Genomic DNA, 22,454 nt, shown 5'->3' with positions numbered 1-22,454 from the left:
TTATAGTGCTGTTAATGTGTTACGTTTTATGTTGCAGGAGCGGGATGGAATGCGTGCCATATTAGAGTCCTATGACAGCGAGCTGGCGCCTACTGAGTACTCTCCTCAACTGAGCAAACGACTCAGGGAGGCCGAGGACATACTGCAGAAGACACAGAGCCATAATGCAGAGATGGAGGTGTGTCTGCAGGCGTGCATAAATATACTTTTTTTTGTCTTCTGCTCTTTGTTTTGTTTTTCAAAGTTGAATTTGAAAGTACTGACTTCCACTAAGCTGCCGACCAGATTATTATGCATGTAGCTGTTTGACACATGGCTCGTAGCTGAGGGCACAGTAATTGCATGCTACTTAGCTTCAGCTGCTTGTTGTTTACATCCTCAATACTCTTGTTTAGCGGACAGACTGAAACACATCTACAGTGAAAATGGATAATACTGGACTTACGTTGCAGAGATTTTCTTTTAATTCCCTCAGTTTGACAGAATTGCCATGTTTAAGTGCAGAACCCCAGTTTGAGTCTCTCCAGTTTTGCCCTTTTAAAGTTACTGCATTATGCTGTTTACACTGTGACTCACTTTTGAAAGAGATGGGCGAAATACCTTGAATTTCTCTATGAACTTTTTATTTTAATAATCAGCCAACAATCACTGTGAATTTGGCAGTTGCTGTGCTGAAACAGGAATCGGCACTAACCTAGCACCCCCTGCACTCGTAGTGTCACAGCTTGGCTAATCTAACATGAAGGTTAATAAAATGCAGCTTGAACTGTAAGAAAATGGAACAAACACAAAATCTGCATTATGACACAAAGCTTTGCTATTGCGATCCTACAAGATCCACAACACACTGCCTTAGGACACTACAATACAATATATTACAAATCATCATACAAATCATAACCCATGAAAGACCTAGTATTTTGGTTGATAACAACTCATTTCTCAACAGGGATGTTATTTTGAAGTACTAACTGGCTTCTTTCCTTTGTTTTTTGGAGGGCTATTACTCCATATCAGTAGGCTAGGGTCATTTTTCTTTTTGCTTCTACATTATATTTCTTTTGTCCTGTTAATTCAGGCTCAGCTGACCAAAGCGCAGGAGGAGACAGGGACACTAAAACTGCAGCTACAAACAGTAAGTGCACCTTTTTTTTTTTTTTTTTTTTTTTGTTGTTGTTGTTGCAACATGCCGTTTCTATAAAAGGCACAGGCATTTTTCACCAGTCAAGTAATTAGTAGCCAAAGTATAAGCAGTATCAACCAGTTTGGAGACATAGATCCAAAAGCACAATCAGTCTATTTTTGCAAAAAGCGTTTGAGCTGTAGCTAGCTAATTTCACATATAGCAGTTACAAAAGGATGATAAGAGTATAACCAGCATCTATGATTGTATGAATGTAGACTATGTGAAATTAAAGGAAAGTAGCATGTGTGTGCACCTTTGGGTGGCCACCAGTATCATGTGCCCACTGTTCTGGAGGCTCCAGGTTAATAATTGATATAATTAGAACAAGAGGGAAGGCAGACTTCAGTAGCAGGAGGTGGGAATCATGCATCTTTACTTACAATCTGTTGAAGTTACCTACACAGCATGCATATATAACTCCATTTAATTAATTAAAGGACTTTGTGACTCTGTTCCAGTCTGTTGCAGTGAAGAGACAGCTGAGCGTCAGTGTGTAGCCATCGATTTACTGGTTGATTTACCTTTCTGCCGTCACTGAATACCTCAAGATTTGGGCAGTGACTGAAAGAATAAAATCTCATATACAGTGGCTTGCAAAAGTATTCGGCCCCCTTGAACTTTTCCATATTTTGTCACATTACAGCCACAAACAAGAATCAATTTTATTGGAATTCCACGTGAAAGATCAATGCAAAGTGGTGTACACGTGAGAAGTGGAACAAAAATCCTACATGATTCCAAACATTTTTTACAAATAAATAACTGAAAAGGGGTGTGTGTGTAATTATTCAGCCCCCTGAGTCAATACTTTGTAGAACCACCTTTTGCTGCAATTACAGCAGCCAGTCTTTTAGGGTATGTCTCTACCAGCTTTGCACATCTAGAGACTGAAATTCTTGCCCATTCTTCTTTGCTAAACAGCTCCAGCTCAGTCAGATTAGATGGACAGCGTTTGTGAACAGCAGTTTTCAGATCTTGCCACAGATTCTCGATTGGGTTTAGATCTGGACTTTGACTGGGCCATTCTAACACATGGATATGTTTTGTTTTAAACCATTCCATTGTTACCCTGGCTTTATGTTTAGGGTCGTTGTCCTGCTGGAAGGTGAACCTCCGCCCCAGTCTTTTGCCAAACTCCAACAAGTTTTCTTCCAAGATTGCCCTGTATTTGGCTCCATCCATCTTCCCATCAACTCTGACCAGCTTCCCTGTCCCTGCTGAAGAGAAGCCCCCCCAGAGCATGATGCTGCCACCACCACATTTGACAGTGGGGATGGTGTGTTCAGAGTAATGTGCAGTGTTAGTTTTCTGCCACACATAGCGTTTTGCATTTTGGCCAAAAAGTTCCATTTTGGTCTCATCTGACCAGAGCACCTTTTTCCACATGTTTGCTGTGTCCCCCACATGGCTTGTGGCAAACTGCAAACGGGACTTCTTATGGTTTTCTGTTAACAATGGTTTTCTTCTTGCCACTCTTCCATAAAGGCCAACTTTGTGCAGTGCACGACTAATAGTTGTCCTATGGACAGATTCCCCCACCTGAGCTGTAGATCTCTGCAGCTCGTCCAGAGTCACCATGGGCCTCTTGGTTGCATTTCTGATCAGCGCTCTCCTTGTTCAGCCTGTGAGTTTAGGTGGACGGCCTTGTCTTGGTAGGTTTATAGTTGTGCCATACTCCTTCCATTTCTGAATGATCGCTTGAACAGTGCTCCTTGGGATGTTCAAGGCTTGGGAAATCTTTTTGTAGCCTAAGCCTGCTTTAAATTTCTCAATAACTTTATCCCTGACCTGTCTGGTGTGTTCTTTGGACTTCATGGTGTTGTTGCGCCCAATAGTCTCTTAGACAATCTCTGTACTGACATTAGATTACACACAGGTGTACTCTATTTAGTCATTAGCACTTATCAGGCAATGTCTATGAGCAACTGACTGCACTCAGACCAAAGGGGGCTGAATAATTACGCACACCCCACTTTGCAGTTATTTATTTGTAAAAAATGTTTGGAATCATGTATGATTTTTGTTCCACTTCTCACGTGTACACCACTTTGTGTTGGTCTTTCACGTGGAATTCCAATAAAATTGATTCATGTTTGTGGCTGTAATGTGACAAAATGTGGAAAAGTTCAAGGGGGCCGAATACTTTTGCAAGCCACTGTACAAGTGGAAATGAGCTTCATCCAAAGGTTTTCTGGGATCCCACTTAAAGATGAGGTCAGGGGCTCAGTCATTGAGTAGAGGCTCACAATAGTCTGTCTATACATCCTCACTAGGACTCCTCCTGGATACTTCTTAGGTGAGGTGTTTCAGGCATGTCCTACCAGGAGGACACCCGGGGGCACACTGGAGAGATAATGTCTTATGTCTGGCTTGCCTCACTGTGCCCCTGGAAGAGCTGGAGGAGATGGCTGGGGAGAGAGAGAAATCCTGTTATCTTTGTTTAGACTCTTGTTCAAACAGCTCAGATTCATGTAAGTGGTAGAAAATTGATGAATATAACCACCCAACCAGCTAAATATAAGAAGAAAATGAAATATGAATGCAAAAGAATCTATGCATCTATCTATACATAGTAATCTTTTAATGGCAGTATAAAAAAATGAAAACAGATGTAAACTTTAGCTCATGTTCTTTTTTCAGTCCTGAGTGTGTCAGTACATTTAACAGGTTTATCTGTCAATCTTGGCATGTACATTTTTCTCAATTGAAGATTTTAGAAGTGACAGAAAACTCTTACAGACAGAAGTATTCTGCTTTTAAATATAGTCCCGGATAACGTAGCGAGTTGGCAGGTGTGACCTGAAACCTTGAAACGCACCTTACGACTCTTTACTCATTCTATGATCTTCCTTCTTTTCTTGGCTCCTTGTTGCCGAGGTGACATCAACATAGCCATAGCAATGAGTATTGACGCGTGAAATCTACCTGTCTGGTATAGCAGTAATTACTTATCTGTCTTGGGAAGACTGGGAGTGGGGATGCACCGAGAGACGGGCAGATGCTGTCAGAAAAGGAGGAAAATTGGTGTGCAAATGGAAATGAGGGATAATTTTACAGACGAGAGCAAGATCAGAGGGGAAAAAAACAACTACGAGACAGATGGAATAGAAACGAGTAAGAGGTAAAAAGATCAGGACGTTGTGAAACAGAAAATAAGTTAGTGGGTTAATGGTGTGTAAAGGATATATCTGTTTGTCTTGATGTCTGTGTCAAAAAGATAGCAGCCCACTGTAATACAGTCTTCAGGATTTATCTGCAGGCAGAAGGTTTCTGCCAGGCACACGGCCAAAGGTGGTCTGATGATAGTACACCAGGATCATTTTCTTTGTGTCCCAGGCGGAGCTGGAGCTGGAGTCTTTAAAGAAGCAGCAGGCCTCTGCTACTGACAGCAACTCTTTACTGACCAAAGAAGAGGTCACCATTCTCAGGTGGGTTGACCTCAACTTGTTGCAATGAAAAATTCATGACTAGACATATAAAGGATTAAATCACTAATGCCTCACATGCATGCCTGAGCAGAGCTATGCGCCTAACATTAACCTGTTCACTCAGTGACATACATGGTCACATCTTTGCATGTTAGGCGTTATTAAACAGTGTATGTGCATGCATTTTTTTTTCTCAGACAGAAAATTGAAGATTTAGAGAGAGAGCGGCAACGTTTGGAGGAGCAGAATAACATTCTGGAGATGAGACTGGAGAGACACAACCTACAGGTAGTCGCTTAAAGTTCCCTCCAACTGTTTTCTGTGATGGATTTACTCGTCTGGCACAAAGGAACCAATTTAATAACCCCAAGGGCAGCAGACGAGCCCGCATGACACTACAGATTGATTCACACAAACGTTTCACATATCTGACAGTTTTTCAAACATAATTGGACCCAGGTGTGACTTGAGCAGCATCCAATGGAAAAATCGCACAACCTGTGGCTGATTTGAAGTCCTTCCTTTGTTGGTGGAAAGGATTACAATACACAGAGCATTTTGTGGACCTCCCTAGTGTTAGCTGCGAATGACACTGGCTAAAATTAAATTGGTAGACAACATTTGTGAAACATAAACACAGACACACACACACATTTGACTGTGTGCATCTAATCCAGCTGCTTTCATCTTCCAAAGTTATTTAACTCTTTTCCTGTTTTTTCTTTTAAAATTGTGTGTGTGTGTGCGTGTGTGTGTGCGTGCATGCGTGCGTTTCATCTCAGTCAGCTTCTCTAACTCCCCTGACTCATACTGTGCCAAACTAAGCCAACAGGGCACTTTAATGAAACGTGTGTGGGCAAGCGTGTTGGTTCCATTTAGCAGTGGGTTGAATGAAATCCATGTTTTTTCAAGCATGACCACCACCTTTAAGGCAATTGACGTGGGTGGGTGGGTGGGTGGGTTTCAAGGTTACACAGTCAATGGATCAGGTCAGTTCTTAGGAGCTAATTTTTATGACTCTTTCATGGTCTAATGCACACCAAGAGACCTCTACATCAGACTGACTGAGGAGATGAGTGACTGAATGGAGAACTATTTGAAAGAAGAAGTGAATAGCTGAATAAGGATGAGTTAACAGAATTGATTGCTCAAATAAACTGACATTGCATTTTTTTATTAGTATTATATCAACTTCCATATAAGATTTTCGTAGCCAGTCCCATTATTAGTTCCTTTATATTTAAATCGTGCTGAAATACACAGGTGTCGATCACTTGGATGACCAGTGCAGTGAGATTGCTTTTGAGCAATTTAGCTATAAAACTAGTGGTTGTACCTTTAAAATCTTGAAACCAGCGTAGTGATCATTGAACACCTAAAATTAACTCTGAATAGATCAGTAGAAGTGAATGAATGTAATTTTAAAACTAAGCAACAACTTTTTAAACTAGGAATCACATGACAGTGTATGAGCAGATATAATCCTTCTAAAAACGCCATACAAAGAGATTCTGGTTTTAGAAGTGCTATCGACGGAGTCATTATAGTCACTATCCTTCTCACTGTCACCAAGTGCTTGCTCATAGGAGGTTGTTTGAATGTTGGGGTTTTCTGTGTATCATTGTAGGGTCTCTCTACCATATTTATGTACTTATTTTTTTAAACATGCATTTTTTTTCTTTATTTTGATAATCAAAATTAAATGATACTGGGTTATTTCAGTCAGGATTGAGATCAGAGTCATTTAACATAGTTACTTATTAAATTTAGAAACGTGATGCAAACTGGAGAAGAAAAAACAAAAAAAATGTTCTTCTAGAGGTAAATAAATGGGAAAGAAAATCAGGTGTTTGACACAGTGTTGTGTGGTTGGCAGTTGGGCTCAGACTAGAGGGTGTTTTTGACTGTGAAGTCAGTGTTGCTAGGCAAACACTCCAAGCTGCACACAGATCAGACAAGAGGCCCTAGCGACAGAGGACTTGCACTAGGGGTGGGTTTTTATAATCGATTTATCGATTAAAATCGATTCTGGCTTGGATAACGTAAAATCGATTCATTAAAATCCTGAATCGATTTTTTAATATAAATTTATTTTGCCCGAAATGCCAGAATCTCTGGTGAAATCTCACAAAATTTCAACAACCACCAAACAGCTAAGACAGTAAATGAGAGCAGGAACATGGATTCTGCACAAAGACTTAAACACACAGCCCAACCGCGGATCAGAATCAGTGAGATGTTGCCTTTCTCACAGTCGGAGCTGAAAGCCGACAGCGCGCTGATTCTGATCTGTCGGCGGTCCGCGCTTTGTGTTCACGCCCTTTATGCGCTGATTCTAAAGCTGTTAGTTTGATGTCTCTCCAAACAATATTGACCGAACCAGCAGCAAAAGAAGATCCAAACTAGGCTTCACATAAACAACGTGATGAATTCACTCTGACTTTTATTGTTTTGCTTCGACCACGATGCACAGCTCTCTCTCGCATGCTCGCTCTCTCGCGCTCTCTCTCTCCCTCTCTCTCTCTGTACTGTTTTCTGCATTATTCGCTTGCTTGTTACGCACAAGTCTACCGTTGTTTACAGCGCTGTCGGCCGACTTTTTTTTTTTTTTCATTTTATATACTTCCAAAAATAAAACCTAATTTCTGCCGTTCAATACCGAACAAATTTAAATTTTTTAAAATTATGCAAAATGCAAAACGCTCAGCCTTGTCTCTAATAAAACCGCTGTAACTTCAGAGGTAATGTTCATGTGTTGATTAATGGTTTTCTTTCGTTTTTGATCTACTGCAGAAAATTTTATAAAATCCCAGAACAGGAAAATCGCCTTCATGTTTTTCTGTGTTTTATCCTCAGCTACTTTGACACAAAGGCCTCTGCTGTGATGCTCACACCTTTGATAAAGTCTTGGTGTGTCAGCTTCCTTTTTATAGATACAAAAATATGTAAATGTACTGATCTGAATTATAATATTTCTGACTGTCAAAATTTCCCAGATTCAAATCAAAGTGAATCGAATTGAATTAAATCGAATCGAATCGAATTAAATCGAATCGTGGATCGAATCGATTCGGGACCCTGTGAATCGGAATTGAATCGATTCTAGAAATCAGTGACGATACCCAGCCCTAACTTGCACAAACTGGAAGACTTGCATTCAAACATCAGGGAGCGTGATGGAGTGTTGCATCCAGTTAAAGCTTTATATTACACCAAAAATACAGAAGCATCGATGAGAGTTGATAAATATTGGTCAGTATCAGTGCTGATAACGATAGATGTCAATTTATCACAAAGTAGGCTTATTGTTTGCAGTTGAACACCTATTGCACAGGCAAATAGAATCAAACTCTGTCCTCTCTGGACACAGCAGAGACTTTAAATGACACATACATCCAGCCCATTTTCATTAAACCTAAAGTTAAAGTGTAACACTTAAAAACACTTCTGTTTTCTCTCTTTAGACATGCTGATTGATGGACTTAAAGAAAAGTACAGAAGGGTAAAAGAAAGTACTGGTTAAATGCTCAACAGCAATCTAAAGTGGGACAGATTTTTAAAATAAAAACAATATTGATTTCATGCATTTATGAGAGCACAAGCTAAAAAACTTTTGATTGATCAGTTACTTGTTGTTTACTTGTTAACATCAATTTGCAGGATCATCACCCAATGGCGCAGCTGTAATTGGCCCTCAAAATCCAGTTTTTGCAAGAACTGTAGTACAGTCCATGTCATTTAGGTTTTAATAACGGTTTCAGTATAACGGCCAAGATTAGCCATTTGCTGATGCTGGTATTTATAATGACCGATAAATGAAAATTAAAACAGTTAACGAGATAGGAGAAACACTTTTCAGCGAATGTCGGGAGTGTTGATGTTGCATAGAAACTTAAAGAAGTCGAGTCGATATTTTTTTTCTTCTTCCCCCTACTAAGATTACCATGACCTGGATGACTGAGAAGCTACACAGACTTGATGCTGCATAGTTTGTCCACCAGAGGGCACTCTGCAGCATCTTTGGTGGCAGAGAGCAGAGTCAGGCAGAACTTACATAATTGTTTAAACAATAGAGAACAAATGTTATGGAAATCTGTTTGTTTTGTGTGCCTGGGAAAAGGAAAAATTGCTGATATCACATTGTATTTATTTATTTATTTTTTGGCACATTTTCAACATACTCGAGCACCTTGTGTTCTGTAGGGACACATACATACTTGGCAATGAGGGTGGATGTTATAGCCTCTGAATTAAACCATAATATTTCAAGAATATTTGCAATAATGATATCTATGAGAATATAGCTAAAAGTCCCGAGCAACATTTTATCAGTGATTGCAGCTTGCAGGCAGCAGCATTTATTAGTGCAAACAAAATGAAGGGTATTTTCCATCCTTCTTTTCCAATGAGCTGCTGTCACTGATGACAGACTACATACTTCAAAGTGTGAACTATTGTCACGACGTGCCAGGAGCAGCAGCATTATTGTACAATAGCAGTGACACAGTATTGTATCCAGTGACACAGCATCAGTCAAATGTAGGCACAGAAGTAGCCAAGGTAATGTTTTCTCTGAAAACGAAGTAAAAGTTTAACAGAACTGCATAACACAGCTTAACCTTGTAACTTTTTGGGAGCTGCACCATATTGTTACAGAATTAACTTTAAATTAGAAAATAATTGCTAGCTGGGATGTTGCATTTTGGGATGAGCTTTTTAATTAGTTGTTTAAAGCCCTTCTTTTCCACAGTTTGGACTGTCATCATATCATTGACTAAACAATGTAAAATGCATTAGTAACCTCCACCCACTGTTTGCTGTTTCTGTCATATGGAGTGCAACTAGCAAATGCTTCAGCGATGGTTAGTTGAGTCATTTGTTTACATTTGGATCACACATCCCCAGGTGCTAATATCTCTTCCTGGTGTGCAATCACAGCCTGGTTGTACTTGACATGCATTTTGACTTAAGTAAAATGTGTTGTTTATACCTTTTAGCAAAAGCAGTTTGGTTTTTTTTGTTTGTTTGTTTTTGTGCATATTTTGCAAGTATTGTGCTTTGGCGGAGGTTGCTTAAGTACAGTGCTGTGTGACGGTTTTCAGGTACCCTTAATTCTTTTCATATTTTGCTTGGAAAAATGGGAATGGGTGCAGTGATTAATTTGCAATTAATTTGCTTTATCAAAACCTGACAGTACTTTTCTGCATTCAGGTCAGTTCTTGTGTAATTTGGCTGACGTCAGCCTTCTGTGGTTGCTGGTCTTGCTAACTAATGATTTCTCTCACTGATAAAAGAGCCACCTTTAAGAGAACAGACTGGGACAATCAGAACTGCTATGCTTTCATCTCTTTATTTTTGAACTGCATTCATTATTAATGACGGCAAAATTATAAACTGATTACGTTATGTGCACCAGTTTTTCCCCCAAACATGCTGGATCGTTCATAACAGTGACTGTAGAGGCTGTATGATTTTTAGATAACCATCTGATTTGGAAATGGAGAGGGGCAAAACGTAAACTTGTTTACTATTGTATATTTCAGTATAGATTTAAAAAGAATGTGCTGGTTATTATTTCATTGACTTTCTAAAGCCTTATTTTAGTAACAGTAGTAGCTCTGAAATGTTCTAACAAAACCATCTCCAAGAACCTTCAGTGTTCAGTGCAGTTTTATTTTTAACATTAATGTTTTTCCAGAGAAGCTTTGGACTTATCACCCTGTGTGTTCTGTCTCATCTCGAGTTGGCCCTTTTGTGGTTTCAGGTCTTTATTCTTAATGGGGAAAAATTATGTTTATTACCGTGTAATTTTAATTTAGTTAATTACAACAACAAAAAGATCTGTGGTCTGTAATATGAATCTGTTCCTTAGTTTCCCTCACTTGTTTGTCCGCTAATATTTGTTCATCTCTCTCTTTTTCTTTTTCTTTTTTTTTAATTGGTACATTGCAGATCATGGCAGTCGTAATGGTAGATTTGAAGGGTTGTACTTTATGCTTTGCTCTCATGCTAGTGTCTAAACAGAAATAATTGTTGCTATTGCATGAGATTGCATCAACATAGTCTCTCTGTTGTGCATATGCTTACATCTGCGAGTGTAGTTGTACAATACACAGCCACAGAAACATGATGTTTAGTTGTATTGTGTTGTTTTGATTTTTTGTTTGTTTGTTTGTTTTTGGTGTGTGTGTGTGTGTGGGGGGGGGGTTGAGGTGCTTCATTAACAATGCCTTTTTATTTATTAATTTAAACTCAATATAGGGTCTTACAGTGATGTTTTTATAATTTTTGACAGATGGACAGGAAATCTATTTAGAAATGCCTTTGGCACATTTGTAAGACTTTCACAACTAATTTTCTTGATATTCTTCGTGAATATACTATAACAGTTTAAGCTTTGCTGTTACAAACCCTACTAAATGTCACATATGATATAAGCACCAATAACCTGGTGCTAAAAAAAGGTTCTGGCCCCAGATTATTCCCACATATAACATCAGTCTTGCCTACACTTTCATCTCATAAAAAGTTGTTTCTGGGTTCAAACCTCAACTTGGATCCGTTCTCTGTTGCATTTCCCTGTTTTCCCTAAGCCCAGATGGGTTTCATCCAACTGCTTCAGCTTCTTCCCATAGTCCAAAGACATTGTTGAGATTGGGATTCTTTACTGGACATTGATATAAATAGTATTTAGGATAAAAGACTGTTAGAATGTATGGTTAAGTGTGTTCTTATAGTCTAAAGTGCTTTGAGTGGTCACTAAGATGAGAAAAGTGCTACATAAATGAATCATAGCCATTTCCTGTTATCAATAACTTAAATAGATTTGACCAAGAAATTCAAGAAAAGCCATCAATGTTCAGTTTTTTAAGTAACAAAATAAATAAGAGCTGCAAGACACGAGCGGTCATGCAAAGACTTGGTTTATACATGTGGCAGAAGAGAAGATGACATTGTGCATTCTAGTTATTCCTGACAGCATCATTTCTACTGATCTGTCTACATGTGGGAGGTTTGATACTAAGGAGGAGCCCGTAAAACTTGGTCTTCCATGTGACATGGTACTGCTCTGCAGACCTTCATGCTTTGTAGGCATGGCCCTCAGCTCCTCTTGCTCATCCATGAATCCCTAAGGCCTGGGTCCCTATGGCATTGCCTGACAGTTATTCCTATATTAATATTACATAGAAAACTGCTGTGGGCCTGTGTACAGACCCGGTGGTTTTTTTTTAGACCTGCTCAAAGCCAGCTGAAGATATAGATGTGAGGGTGCTCTCAATGATACACACTTGATATATTATGACACAGGAACCAAGGAATCTGAATCAGTATAAAACATGGATGTAGGGCCCTGATGGGGAGAGAGGACATGTAAGTGCCTTAAACCTGTGTTATTTTGCAACCAAGATGGGACGGTGTAAACGCTCATCTTGGGGCCTCAGAACAGGACTTTAAAAAGCGATGCGTCACAGTATTTACTTTTATATTCTACACTGTCGGTGGTTACCTCATGGACACCTGTGGTTCTTGGAGCCCTTTATCTGCAGCTTCCTGGCTCTTCAGAATGACGTAGAATCTGCTGTTTGTTCTTTTCACGTGTCTAACCGTAACTTAGATAGGATTTTATCAAAAAATACCAGATTGTCCAAGCCTTACACTGGTAAGCCCATTACCAGTCAAAACATTCTTAGCGGAGACTGTGACTTTACTTCTCCTAACTCTGTCTTGAGCTTTCAGGCTCCACTTCATGTCTGCTTAACAACAGGGAGCCAATTTCAAGTCACTATCAGGACATCTGTGCTGCAGATAGCTCGTCATCCACAAATTTCACCCATTCAGGAATAACCATTGTAGTGGAACCTCCACAAAGATACAGCCCTAGTTCCCTCATTGCCTTTGAGACAGGGATATAGTACCTATTCAGCAACTGCTCTGAGTTTACCGTAGCCTGCCTGTGTCACAGGAGGCCACACTAGGGTTTCTGCTTGCTGTGTTTGTTTTCCAGTTGACATCACACAGTTGTTCCATAGAAGCAGCAAGCCTATTTTGTTTATTCTCAAGTTACGTGCTTGTGCACTTTGTTTTACTTAAAACCAAAGCTGTCCACACGTTAGGCATAGGTCAGTGCAGTGTTAATGAAATTCAGTTTGTGGTGTGACTGAATGAGCCACATGGGCCGGTAAGCTGTTGGTTGACCGTTCAGTCTACTTTCCTACCCTCATCTGTGGTCACAAGCTCTTGGTAGTGACTGGAAAAATGAGAATGCTGACGTGTCTGAGTTGAGTCATTATTCGCACCGTGAAAGAGGCTGGTTGAGGTAGTTTCGGCATCTCCCACTGGGAGGAGGTCACTGGGCACACACACACTAAAGAGATCTCTTGAGAGCTTCTTGGAAGTGGTTAGAGATCTCTGCTTAGACTCCTGCCCCCAGGAGGGAGGGAGGGAGGGATGGATGGAATTTTGGCTACGTTCACACTGCAGGTCTTAATGCTCAATTCTGATTTTTTGATCAAATCCGATTTTTTTGTCTGCTCGTTCACACTACAGATAAAATGCGACAGCAAACGCGCTCTAGTGTGAACGCTCAAAGCGGCCCGCATGCGCAAAAGAAGACGTCACACACAACTCTGTTTAGACCCAGAGCAAACAGTATTGTTTGACAGATGGCCGTTAATATAAAGACTTCGGACTTCACGTTTCCCAATTTTTGCTTTAAGTTATTTTGTTATTTACATAATAATGTAGATAACCTAATAATTATCCTTATTGCTGTTTTAGAGGAGCGGTGCTTCAAAGGATAGTTGCAGATTTCTGTCAGAATCTGCAGATTATACAGTACAAATAAAATGTTCACGTTTCTCCAACGTTGTCTTCCCAACAGTTTCACTGACATCTACACGGGATGGCCAGGAAGCGTTCGCAATGTCTTCTCCGGCGCTTCTCCAGCGCTGATAATTGGCGTCTGTCTTGTGTCAGTGATGTAAAAGACGGATTTAATGCGACATGACCGTTCAAACAGCAGTCGCTTTCTAAAACATCGGATATGTATCGGATTCAGTACCACATACGAAAGTGACCCAGATCGGATTTGAAAATATCGGATATGTGCTGTTCACACTGTCATACCATGATCGGATATGGGTCGCATAGGGTCAAAAAAATCGGATTTGATGCGCTTTCGCCTGCAGTGTGAACGTAGCCTTTGAGATGTCAGCTATCAGACAAAGTGACTTGCATCTTAGTGATTGTCCCAACAGTGGTCACTGAAGAATTAAAGAGGCAAACATGGGACACACAACTTACCAATTCTTGTGTCAAATCTCCAAACTATTCTGGGTGGGTAGTAGTCGTGTGTACTGGTGCTTGTCCATTGGCAAGCAGGTGTGAGAGTGGATGGTACCAGGCAGCTTCTGTGTGAATGGTGGGTAATAAGTATTAACATTTTCCTCTCACTAAAATGACACTAAAATAAAAGTAAAAAGAAATGGATAAGTGAAAACTGTTCCCTTTTGTTCAAAAAATGTTAAAAATTCTCTTGGAGGATGGGGTGAGTGTACATCACAGTTCAATTTGATCTGGTCCTTAAAATGCATCTGATCTTCTGGACAGATTTTTTTTTTTTAAAGGACAGAGCCTTTAGCCTGCCAATATCTAGACAGCAGCTTCAATCTATTTTCTGATAATGTCACTCAGTGGAAGAAGCCCGCCTCGCCAGCATCTCTGCTGTCTTTCCATTCAACCTCACTTTATCGGTTCGTGTGGTTTAAGGTTGATGGTAACCTCCACTCTCAAATTCATGCACACTCATCATTAATGTGTCATCTGTTCCATCAGTGACTCATGTGTCCCCTGTGGTTGGTGCTGTGTTGAGTATATAAGTGGATGTTTCAGCGCAATTTGTTCTGCATCTGTTAAAGAACAGAGACTGTTCTTTGGACTTCAACCTCCCCCCAAAACTCGTATTCTTGTCTTGTTCTCTTATTCATTCTTTCTTCCTCATACATTTGATCTTGCTCCGATGCTCCCTCTCTCCCTGCCTTTTGCTCTCTCTCTTTTTTTTTTTTAACAGACTGCACTCTGGTATTAGATGTGTTGTTATTGTTGTTCTATGAATAAGAGATATGTAGCCTCAAGCACTCAGAATGGCATTCCACCTTGCTGCACTGTAAATTATGTGTGGAAGAACAGGCTCTATAATATGCATGTAAATACGTCTGCGCACGCACGCACGCACGCACGCACACACACACACACACACACACACACACCAACTTACAAAATCTGAAGAACTGTAATATTAAGAAGCTCGCTTTGAAAACTCAGGCAATTTGGCTGTTTTCTGTTTTTGCAGCAATAAACGTAATTATAATTTTTAATGAAATGGTGCACCTTTTTTCCTACTGAATGTAGACATGGATGCAAAATAAAGTGTAATATTACCTTTGCTCATTTTGGAGATGATTGTCCTTTTTTCAGGTGTTTTTTTGTTGTTGTTATTGTTTGTTTGTTTTTTTTAGATCAGTGGATCACACTTATTCACTGTATTACTTTTGTTATGAAATGTGAAAATGGCAAATAGATTCAGACAAGCAAATGGATGCCTTTTTAAAGACTTTTACTTTTTTTTTTTTTTTTACTTTCAGTTCAATATAGAAGGAGAGTCAACCCAATTAAAAATAATTATGCCATTTGGCTTGCTTTGAAAGCAATGTGCTTGAAAGGCAAAGAGAAGTAACTTTCCTTTTGTTTAGTTTAGTTTGTTTTTATTCTGTTGAGCAGTAAATTAAAACGTTGCCCTTCAGCTCAGTCCAGACATCCTGAAAGTGAAATATGAATCCACAGCAAAATCTTTCTAATTTACTTTAGCTTGACCTAAATTTTTAAAGACGAAGATTTTTTATTTTATTTTATTTTTGTTTTGACAGAATGTAGCTTTTGACTGTGTTTTTTGAACTCTAATCTACATATCTGTCTCTTTCTTCCATTTTCTCTCTCTGGTTATCATAAGGCACATACAGATGCAGCTTTAAATAAACTCTCTGTAAACAGATGTAGAACTTCAAAAGACTGAAGTTGAAGAAAATGAAAGGGCACTTTGTTTGGCTGTAACTGTGTGTGTGCGCTGTGGAAAAATACTTGATGTTAAGTACACACATCTACTGTTACTCAGTTCGAGAAATGTAATCATTTCTTATAAAGTACATGAAAGAGTTATTCATGAGCTTTTCTGTACGCTTCATCCACTCTGGTCTTTTTCGACGCTGAAGGCAGTGGTACCCGGACACCGTTTGTTTTTTACCATGTTCTTTTATTTGTCCTTCACCGTTTCTCTTTCTTCTTTTCTGTCTTTTACTCTGTAGTTTATTTGGCAACCGTCGCTTGGAGGCATATAGAATCTAATTTAGCCCGTAATCAAGAGCTCAGATAGGGGTGTGTACATGTTGTGAGCGTTCCTGTTTGAGTGTTTCTCTCCTTATATTGGCATTAAGCGACTTTTATTTAGCCAGACCTTGCAGAGTGAGAAGAAAACACTGGGAAAGAATACTTTCTCTTTAATGTGTCTGTTTGATATAACTGAAAACATTATTTCCTTATAGGAAAAGCTCACATGAACATCAAGAGCTTTCGATCACACTGTCGAGTATTTTTGTTTATGCTAACCTCCTCTCCCAATTTGTAATGTGAGATCAGTTGTAACCATTTCTCTCCATGTATAGCAACTGAAATTGGTTATAAAAGGTTTGGAGGGTTTTTCTTGCATATGTTGGTCTCACACCAAAGGAACATTACCAGCATTGTATAGTAAAATGTTTTTAACTTGTTCAGTTAGGATTTGTGTGTTTCACTCAAGCATTAAATACATGTATTTGGCAAGGGTGAGCAACATAACACAGCCTCACTAGCTTAATTATACATGGACAAATTGTGCTTACTTGAGTAGCAACCCCATCTGAAAGGCTCATTTTTGCCAGGAACTTGAGAAAAGTTCATTAGCAGTAACCTTTTATAACAAGACATTTTCAAATCACATGATGGCGTCAGTATAGTGTTCAAAGACTTTGAAAGACTTTGACGTTCAAAGACTTTTGGCTTCATAATGTTTTGGGGTGTTTCTGCATGTTAGAACATGTGTGGAACATTATAATTACAATGAGTGTAAAACTGTAATGACCTGATCTGATATCCCAAGATGAGAGCCGAGTAAAAGTCTTTTAATTAATGTAGTTTTCATAGGATCAGTATTTAAAACTACAGTAGGATCATTATTGTACATTAAATATTTCGGACTTTTCGTCTTCTGTTTTGTTTGGCCTCTTTTGCAACTTGCTGGTTATATTTTGTATTCTCTTTTTTTTTCCTGTCCCATTTGGTTCTTTAGCCGTCAGAATTGTTGTCTGAAGACCAACAAGGATACCCAATGGATTTGCTTTGCCAAATGGATCATCACGGCCTTGCCGTATTGGTCCATTTGATCGACCTTTGTTGTTATTATTTATTTTATTTTATTTTCAGTTGTTACAGACGGGACAGACATGACTGAGGGATAGAAAAGGGAGAAAGAAAGATGAAGGAAAAGAAAATCAGAAGGGAAGAGGGACAGTGAGGAAGGGCACTTAAAAAAAATCTCCTGGATCACCTGTTGAGAGAGAAAGAAGAGAAAACAAGCAAAAAAACCAGAGCAACATACTAAACACAACACCATCGCATTAATCTAGCTAAGTGTAAACAGCAGTAAATACTAAATATTGAATGTTGTTGTGCGGCACGCAGGACCAACAGCGCACAATGTATTCTGTATTCTCACAATGTATATTTTGTATTCTCTCCGTTTATTTTAATTTCTTATTGTTATTTACTTGTTGCTGTCAGTATTTTTGTTATCACAAAGAAGTTAATGATAGAAATCATTGATATTGTGGCTCAGCTAAATTAAGTGAATATTTGGTGTGGTAACTCTTTGGCATTAATAGAGCTATTGCTGCCAGTTTTCGTTTATCAAAGCTACAAAGCTGATCATGACCGTGGAAGTACACCGGGTTCCTTAAAGGCAGTCATTTTTAAGGAATCAGATTTTTCATGGGTGCTGCTGCCTGCTCATCTAGGGCACTCATCGAACAGAGAAGAGACTCAGGCAGGGGAGTACAACTTTCCACTCTTTGGTCATTACACTGCTGCATTTGTCACAAGGCATTCTTATTTTTCAGGGGAAAAGCACTCTGTAAAAGAATATGAAAAGTCACTAAATCTGACAGAGTTATTGAGTTGGCAACAGCGAGGTGAACTGAAGCGTGATGATCACTGCTGTGAGTGAGGAATGTGAGGCGCCCTGGATGCTAAGATGAGATGGTGCATAAAAAAATGTTCTGCTCTATAACTGATGGCAGTTTGATCTGTGTCTCTGTGTCTCAGGGAGACTACGATCCAGTCAAAACCCGTGTTCTCCACCTCAAAGTGAACCCCACCGCCATTGCCAAACAAGAGCGCCAGCAGGAAGTGGAGGCTCTCCGGCAAGAAGTGACACGGCTCAGGGATCTTGTACGCTCTTTGCAGAGTGGAGGTGCTGTGGGGCATTCCCAGGATGACACGCACAACCCCAGCTTCAGCCTTAGTTTGGCTCCTTCAAAGGAAGTGTTGGGTAAGATGACACAGCAGTGTGACATCAGAATAAGAGTGAGCTATAATGTCATTCAACAGCAAACGGGGCTTAAAAAAGTAATAAGTCAAAGGCAGCCAGTATACCATCATTAAGAGTGGAATAATATGATTGATGGCTGTTAAAAGACAATTACAGTAATCTGAGAGATAATAAGAGCATGACTGATAGCATGGGTGTCACTAGAAGTCAGTATTATTCATATCCTCACAATATTCCTTAGGTGGTAGGAGATGGACTGGGTGACCTTGTTTATATATTTTAAGGTGAAATTAGAGTGAAAATGCAGATCCAGGTTTCGGATAGCTGATGTTAGATGAATGGATAAGGGGCCAAGGGAGGGTTTGATCCATGGATGAAGCTTTTCTGATCTGATGACTAGATTTTCTCTTTTTAATTATATTGTTATATAATGTTATAGTTAACATTAGAGGGGAACTGGATATTTAGACAACATAAAAAGTACAGATTTTAAAGGTTGTTAAAGGTCCTCTTTACATGTAGACTGATCCAAAAAATATGAAATGGCAAAAAAAGAGAAAAGCCATACCCAACAGTTGCTGCTTTCTAAGGAACATGTTGCTCTTGGGAACTGCTTCATTGATATTTTGGCTCAGAAAGTCTCTGTCGTCTTAAGTGTCTATATGACAGACTGTTAGAGGGAGGACGTGCAGTTATGACAGGGTTAAATATGCATTTGGAGCTCAGGACAGTTCACTGGTAAAAGTCTGTTGGCCAATTTGTGCACAGCGCTCGGTGCTCTCTCTGTCTGCCTGCTGCTCGCTCACGGTCTCAATTTTCTTGGCACTTCTTTTTTCCAACTCCCAGCCTTCTTATTTTTTTCTCATCTTTCACTCTTGTCTTTTCTGTCATCTTCTCCTGTTCCTGACATGTTCGCTTCTCTGCCTTTTAATTTCTTATGATATGAAAATTGAGTTTGTAACAAGTAAGTTCAATTTGAACTCTGTGAAGATAAAGCAGACCTAGTGTGTGATATCTGTCCTTATTGCAAGACCTGGGTCAGTGCAATAGAAAGTCTACAAACTTATCAGAGATCAAATAATTAAAATTATTTAACGACATTTTACCTCATGTAGTGTGTGTCTTTACCCTGCTGTCTGTAGTGGTTCAACTTCACTATAAGCTTTGTGTGTTCAGTTAAGAAATTACCTAAGCAACATTACAGGAACAATACTTCATGTAGCAATTAGCAGCAGGTAGAAAATGTTTTCCATTTTTAATTACATTTAATTAGTAAGTTTTATACACCAGCGGTTATTAGTTCTGCCGTGGGTGTTGATGATGAGTTTCCACATTTTTGCATTTTTCACACATTAATACTGGACAATTGTGATGACAAAATTTAAAAGTAAGTTTAGAATTAGAAACAAATCAGGGCTTTTTCTTTAACTTTTTACTCTTGCTGTTACAAATTATTATTTCATTAAATACATGTTAGCTGGGAAATAAACTTTGATGATGATAATAATAATAAATAATCATCATCATCTTTTTTATAAGTTGTCTTGAGCAGTTGTTCTATGTCTTTATAGGTCTTTCAAAGTTTTTCTTTGGACTTCGGATGCTTTTTCATTCATTTTCAGTCCAGTCCTCGTACAATTTCAGATGAATGTTTTTTTAGTTTGTTTCTTTTTGGTTTCTTAAGCCACTTAACACTAACTATGAATCATTAAAGCATTAAAAAGGCACCTAACTTGAGGGGTAAATCAGATAACTTTGCAAAGAAGCAGTTTTAAATTTACTTTATTAGCAGCCTGTCGCAAAACGCATTATTTGTACCCATTTCTTAATGAAAATCTATAACAGTTTAAATATAACCTCCGCACACTGTCTCACTTAGCTTCATCAGGTACCTTTATCAAGTCAGCCAGACTGAAACATTGTGATTTAATAAGTGTCGTAGTGATTATCGAGACAGTATGTACGAGTTGCATTTTAATTGTTGTGGAACGCTTCTCTTGGTTCATGTGTGCAGAGATTTTTTTTACATTTTATTTCAAATCTATGAAAACTTTAAATATTACAGTTTGAGAGGTGTAAAATATAATTTTTTTTATGATTCTCAAAAATTATTAGCTGAAAACTTATCTCAGCAAAAAACAAGTGGAGGCCAGAAGAAGTGGCCGGCATAAAAGTATCATTATCTGAAAGCCACGTCTTTAGAAAAGGTAGTAAAGGCTGACGTATGGCAAATTATACAAGTGGGCAACTGGACAACTTTGCAGCATGATGATGATCCTGAATAGAAAAACACACAGTGGAACACTATCAGTCATGGATGGGCCTCCCCAGAGGCCACAACTCCTACATTATTGAAGCAGTGTGGGATCATCCTGACAGAGAACAGTCCTTCAAGAAGCCTGGGGAAATATTCCTGAAGACTACTTAAAGAAATGACAAGAAAGCTTGACTAAGAGAGTTCAGGCTGTGTTGAAGAGTAAGAATAAAAATGGTCGTACTAAATATTGATTATGCATGTTTGCACTTTTCAGTAAATCGCTGCTCCTATTTCCCATTTCCCTTATATAATGATGTGAGGGGTGGCTCAAGACTTTTGCAGATGTTTTGGGACACTACAGTTTAGTTTAGTTTTTGTTTGTTTGTTTTTGCTTCTGATACGTGTGTAAATTTTAGCAGTATTTTAGACTGAAAATGAGAGAAGAAAATATATAAATAAGACGCTCCCTATGCAGCTGACAGCTTTTGAGCCATTATGTACACAGACCTGTAGACACCAATCAAGACTGAAATACAGAAGTCACCAAAACTGTAAAAGTTTGTGTGAAAAGTATCCTAACTAATACTCGGATTTAGTAACTCAACACGTACGTTGACACATTTGTGTGCCCACTTGTACGTGTTTGTCTTTGCGATTGCACAGATAACGACATGTCCACAGTCCTGTGTGTCCACTTGTCTGCACGGAGAAGGAAATGTATTGGTTGCTGCAGCCTGAGAATTCCCAACCATTTTCAGGGCATTCTGATGGCTGTCATAAAGTGACAGTTTTGTCACATTTCTGAAGTCTTGAAACAGTATTTAACCGCGGTGACTGACACTTGAGAGGAGCCCAGTCACCCAGGAGACAGACAGGCACGTAGACACTCACTGGCAGGCTCAGTCCCAGACTCTTGAGTTTATACTTTCTAGTCATTCACTTGTTTAATAATGACAGATAAAAATGTAATCGGCCAAGCTATACGCTATGAAGAGGAGAATGATGAGTAGAAATAATTATCAGTCGCAGCAGGGTTAGAAGTTATGGGAATAAAAACTCCCTGACTGCTCTTGAAACGACGCATTATGGTATTAGAGAATAGAGAGTTTTGACTGACTGATGCTGACTGTAGAGAGAGAGGGAAAAAGTGAAAAGGACTGGTTGTTAAGTAAGGTATAACCCTGAACAATGTAGGTTCACATTTGAGCAGCAGAAATGCTTTTAACCTTTAAAAAAATCAGTAGCAAACACCAAGCTTTTCAGAGGCGTTAGGTAAGCATTTTCTTTGCCTGGTTACATCATCTCCCTCATCCATGTGTTTTGGGTTTTTTTGGTTAATAGTCTTTACGGTGCTCCTGCCTGCTCTTGTTTTTTTTTGGTTTGTTTGGTTTTTAGATTTTCTCAGATTTGCATACATCACAGTGTTGAGAAGATTGGCACAAATATCTATAAAAAGTAAATATTTGCCTCTTTGTGGTTGTTCCTTTCCCAGCTCTCCTTTTACCACTTGTGTACTTACAAAATATTCATGGCTCCACATTTGCATCTATATCCTTTTTAACTTTCTCTTCTGTGGTGATCACATTGTAAATAATTACCTCCACAGCGACTCATTTTTTCCTCAGACAAACTAATTTCTCTGACTTCTCAAATCAAGTCTCCAAATTAAAGTAATTATCCCAAATTGATTTTCAACAAATTAAAGTCGAGCCCCATTCTGTTTCTCCCCTTCATGATTATCTCTGCTCCCAGCTAGGAGATGCAGCTGACTGCTTCAGACGCCACCGTGCTCTGCTTTACTGTAGTATGTAGACCTGAGTGAGCAGATGGATTGCTGTGGGGTAGAGATTGATATCATTCACAACTTTTTGATGCTGGTATCTAGGGGTGTCACGATATTTAGTAGTTGGTACCAAAAACAGTAGATGAGTACACGATTCTCTACGC

At 39.1% G+C, this 22,454-nt stretch overlaps 1 protein-coding gene across 1 annotated transcript in view; it reads left to right on the top strand.

Annotated features, from left to right (window-relative positions):
* mad1l1 (mitotic arrest deficient 1 like 1) overlaps positions 1–22,454 on the top strand; it is a 62,679-nt gene that overhangs the window by 17,910 nt on the left and 22,315 nt on the right. Inside the window, exons 12-16 of the mRNA XM_087841598.1 lie at positions 38–178; positions 1,079–1,135; positions 4,523–4,614; positions 4,812–4,902; positions 18,025–18,250. Coding sequence (XP_087697724.1) covers positions 38–178; positions 1,079–1,135; positions 4,523–4,614; positions 4,812–4,902; positions 18,025–18,250 — 607 coding nt within the window. The remainder of the gene's footprint in view (positions 1–37; positions 179–1,078; positions 1,136–4,522; positions 4,615–4,811; positions 4,903–18,024; positions 18,251–22,454) is intronic.

Source organism: Neolamprologus brichardi, chromosome 6 (assembly GCF_056152115.1).
Source record: "Neolamprologus brichardi isolate AB-2024 chromosome 6, ASM5615211v1, whole genome shotgun sequence".
NCBI classification, from domain to species: domain Eukaryota; kingdom Metazoa; phylum Chordata; class Actinopteri; order Cichliformes; family Cichlidae; genus Neolamprologus; species Neolamprologus brichardi.
The sequence above is the reverse complement of the archived record's forward strand: the minus strand, read 5'-3'. Positions and strand labels throughout refer to the sequence as shown.